At 42.2% G+C, this 3494-nt stretch overlaps 1 protein-coding gene across 1 annotated transcript; it reads right to left on the bottom strand.

The window, feature by feature from the left end:
• Nucleotides 1–945: 945 nt before the first annotated feature.
• LOC134385647 (tripartite motif-containing protein 75-like) lies at nucleotides 946–2352 on the bottom strand. Its single transcript, XM_063107397.1, has one exon. The coding sequence runs from the start codon at nucleotides 2350–2352 to the stop codon at nucleotides 946–948; it is 1407 nt and encodes a 468-aa protein (XP_062963467.1).
• Between the last annotated feature and the right edge of the window lie 1142 nt (nucleotides 2353–3494).

Below are 3494 nucleotides of genomic sequence, written 5' to 3'. Positions count from 1 at the left end.
AAAGTCATGTGAGGGAAGGTTTACTCCATTAGTTTAATATTGAGCATATGAAATACCATATAGATTCAATAGGTGAATAAATCTTAAAGATATGATAGACTCCTGGCATGAAATGCTCTGCAGCATTTAAAAAAATAATGTAGATATATAGGAGGGTCCTTCAAAAAGTTTGTGGAAATTAAAAGGTAATACAAACCTGTCCGTGAACTTTTTTGAAGACCCCTCTTATATACCAACATGAAATAATGCCTCTAATATATTGTTAAGTGAAAAAAGCAGGTTGTTGAATATGTGTTTAATATCATGACATCTCACTTAGGTTAAAAGTGGTGTGTGTGTGTAAGTGGATAGATGTAGGTCAAGAAGAATACACAACAAACCTAGTAATTCACACTGGAAAGGATATGTGGCTATGCAGTAAGAGAATCAGATGGGGAAGGACTGGACAAGAAGAAAATAAAATTAAAGAATTTTTGACTTTATTCTATTTCTATATTATGTAAAGTTTTTACAGTAACTATGTATTATTATTATTATTTTTTTTTGGCTAGTTCTGTTATTTATTTATTTATTTATTTTTGGCGGCTGGCCAGTACAGGGAAAGAACCCTGGACCTTGATGTTATCAGCACCATGCTCTAACCAGTTGACCAACCGGCCAGCCCAGTTCTGTTTTGGAAACTCTATCTGCACTTTCTGACAAACTGAAACAATCACCCTCATATCGAGTAATGTGCCAAGGTCCATCCACGTAATCCCTGCGGAAAAGACATTTACTAGCACTGTTTTCTATAGTTGCTGAAACAAAATGAAAGTTTCTTCTTGGAAGAGGTGAAACTATGAAAGAAAAAGTTAGGAATTAGATTCAAAGGTGTATTAATACTATAGCCTACACACTTTCCATTAAAAAAAAAAAAGTAAAACGGTTTAGTCTATCAAGGGGATTTCATTCACAGTCGGTTCCTGTACAGATTCGGAGAGGTTGTGAATTAGGTCCGATATGGAAATAAGGCCGAAGAGGTCCAGTAACGGTGAGAGAGAAAGTACAGATGAGAGATTTATCAGTCATGTCATAGAATGAGATCTCACCCAACTCACAGTCCAGGAAAATGCCGACGCCTCTGGCTTTCACTTCCAACAGTGGAGGGTTTGGAACAGCTCCTGGTGCATCATAGCCATCATCCTGCAGCTGAAGCCTCCAGCATCCCTGCTGGGCTGATGGTGGTCTCCTCGCCTTTGCAGGAAGAGAATCTTTGCAAACGCCAATAGCCCACTCAGACTTGTCTCCCACCTCTACTTCCCAGAAATGCCTGCCGGAATGAAAATATGGAAAACCGAGGACACCTGGGTTGACTGTAAATCTTTTAGGAAAATCAGGAACGTTTTGTTTTCTCTTTGTAAATCTCACACATTTTTTATCCTCAGAGACAACCAGGTTAGGGTGTGCTGTTTCAGGGTCTAGAATTATATCTACTTTAAATTTCTTTATAATTCTCTGCAGAGCAGAATACTGGGGAGGAAAACTGCAGCTTTCTCTCCTTAAATGAATTGAAAAGACTGATGGGCTAATCCCATTGTCAGAGTTGTAGAAAGTTTTAATGTGTGATAGCAATTCCACTTCAGACTGCATGCTGAGCTCCATTACCTTACTTAACAGACTATTGAGTGTAGAAACGTAGTTTGAAAATGCTGTTATGTTTTCACTGAGTTTCTGTTGAATGTCCTTCTCTTCCTCAGCTAACCTTGAGAGAACAGCCTGTTGCTCACGTTCTAGAAACTGGTTCAGGTGCTCAAATTCAGAGGACAATTCCCGCCTTTGGTTTTCCACCTCCTCTCTCAGGTCCAAGGGTTTGGTGCTTTCAATACTTATTAATTTTTGAACGTCCGCCACTTGCTTCTTCAGAGGCTCGATGTAGCCATTGAGCTTCATCCTGTGATGAGAGGCGGCCTCCTCTATGGGTCTCACGTGGTGGCCCTGGTGGTCAGGGGGCTGAGTGCACAGGGGACACAACACCTCTAGGTCCTCCTCACAGAAAAGGGTCAGGACCTGGTTGTGCTTCTCGCACAAGGACAAATCTTCCTTCCTCTTCTTCTTGCTCCGGGTGATGTGGAGTAGCCTGGCAATGTCAATCATCCTTCCCAGCTGGGTGTTGCTCCTGAAGGTCCCCTCTTGGCATTGGTGACGACAGACAGGGCAAGGGAATCTGTCCTCTAGATTTTCCCAGGACTGTTTGATGCAGGAGCAACAGAAGTTGTGCCCACATTCGATGGTGACGGGGTCTCTTAGGTAATCGAGACAGATGGGGCACTTGGCTTCTGCCTGGAGTCCTGACAGGGCTGCTGCCACCGCCATCAGGCTGTGAATGAAGGTCTGGACTGAAGTGGGCTTTCTTCAGGAGGTTGGCTCTGCAGGTACTCTCTGGTGAGAAGCAGGTGCACCCTCAGCTCTCACAGTCCTTTCTGGAGACAGCTGTTGGTCTCACTACAGTCCCACTGGTTTCTCACATTTGAGGCAGGACTTGAAGTCCTTGGAGTCTTCAGACCCTTTATTTCCAGCTGCTAAAAGGAGTCCCACTCATGGCCTGCAGCCAGTCACAGCTTAGCCAGTCAACTACTCTTCCGGCCTTTGGCAGCTCAGAGAAAAAGAAGCCAAGCTAAGTAGTTCTCAGGAAAACAGCCATTGCCTCAGATCATTAATTGCTGTGGGTGAGAAGATATCACGTTCTTAAAAAAACCAAAAACCCAAACCAAAAACCATCTTGAGTTTATTTCAGGTGGTCCTACCTACTGCCTTATACTAGTCAAACACAGATTTTCCGCCCCATTCCCAGTCTTTCATTCCCGTGCCTTTACTATTGTGCCCTAGCGACTCCACCGACTCGGCACCACAATCCCCACATTTCATCCACTTACCAGTCACCCTAACTGGGGCTCTGAAGCAGACAGACCACAGCCAAATTGGAGTACAGCCTCGGTCTACCACCATATCACCCTGAACGCATCTGAATGTCTGACTTTGAAAGGTAAGCAGGGTCAGGCCTGGTTAGTATCTCCAGGGGAGACCCCCTGGCATTACTGGTGCTGTAGGCTTTCAAAAAGAAAAAAAAAAATACAATCTTTGTTAGTTATCTTTGTAACTTCGAAAAATTTACTTTACATCCCAAACTTTTGGAATTAGGTAAAATATAATGATCTCACCATAAACTTTTGTCTTGTTAAAATATAGAAGAGAGCTTAAGGAAAGCCCGCATCACTTTTAGGGCTTAAAATATGTTTCTTTCTTTTCTTTCTTTCTTTCTTTTTAATTTTTTTAGTTATAATAAGGTATTTTTAATCTCTGAAATTTCACATTTACCAAATTTGGTTTGCTTTTTCTTTTTTAGATCTTTGTTTCTCTACAGCTGAATAGATTGCAGAAAGCCTACTTTGTGAAATGAAGCCCAGGAGATAATATTAAAAACATATAAAACATGGGGCCAGGCCGTGGCTCACTCA

This window comes from Cynocephalus volans, chromosome 9 (genome assembly GCF_027409185.1).
Source record: "Cynocephalus volans isolate mCynVol1 chromosome 9, mCynVol1.pri, whole genome shotgun sequence".
NCBI lineage: Eukaryota > Metazoa > Chordata > Mammalia > Dermoptera > Cynocephalidae > Cynocephalus > Cynocephalus volans.
Note: the sequence above shows the minus strand (reverse complement) of the source record. Positions and strands in the feature narration are given on the sequence as shown.

Bases quoted from the DNA above. Each gene is read 5' to 3' on its own strand.
- LOC134385647 (XM_063107397.1), bottom strand. From the start codon at position 2,352: ATGGCGGTGGCAGCAGCCCTGTCAGGACTCCAGGCAGAAGCCAAGTGC.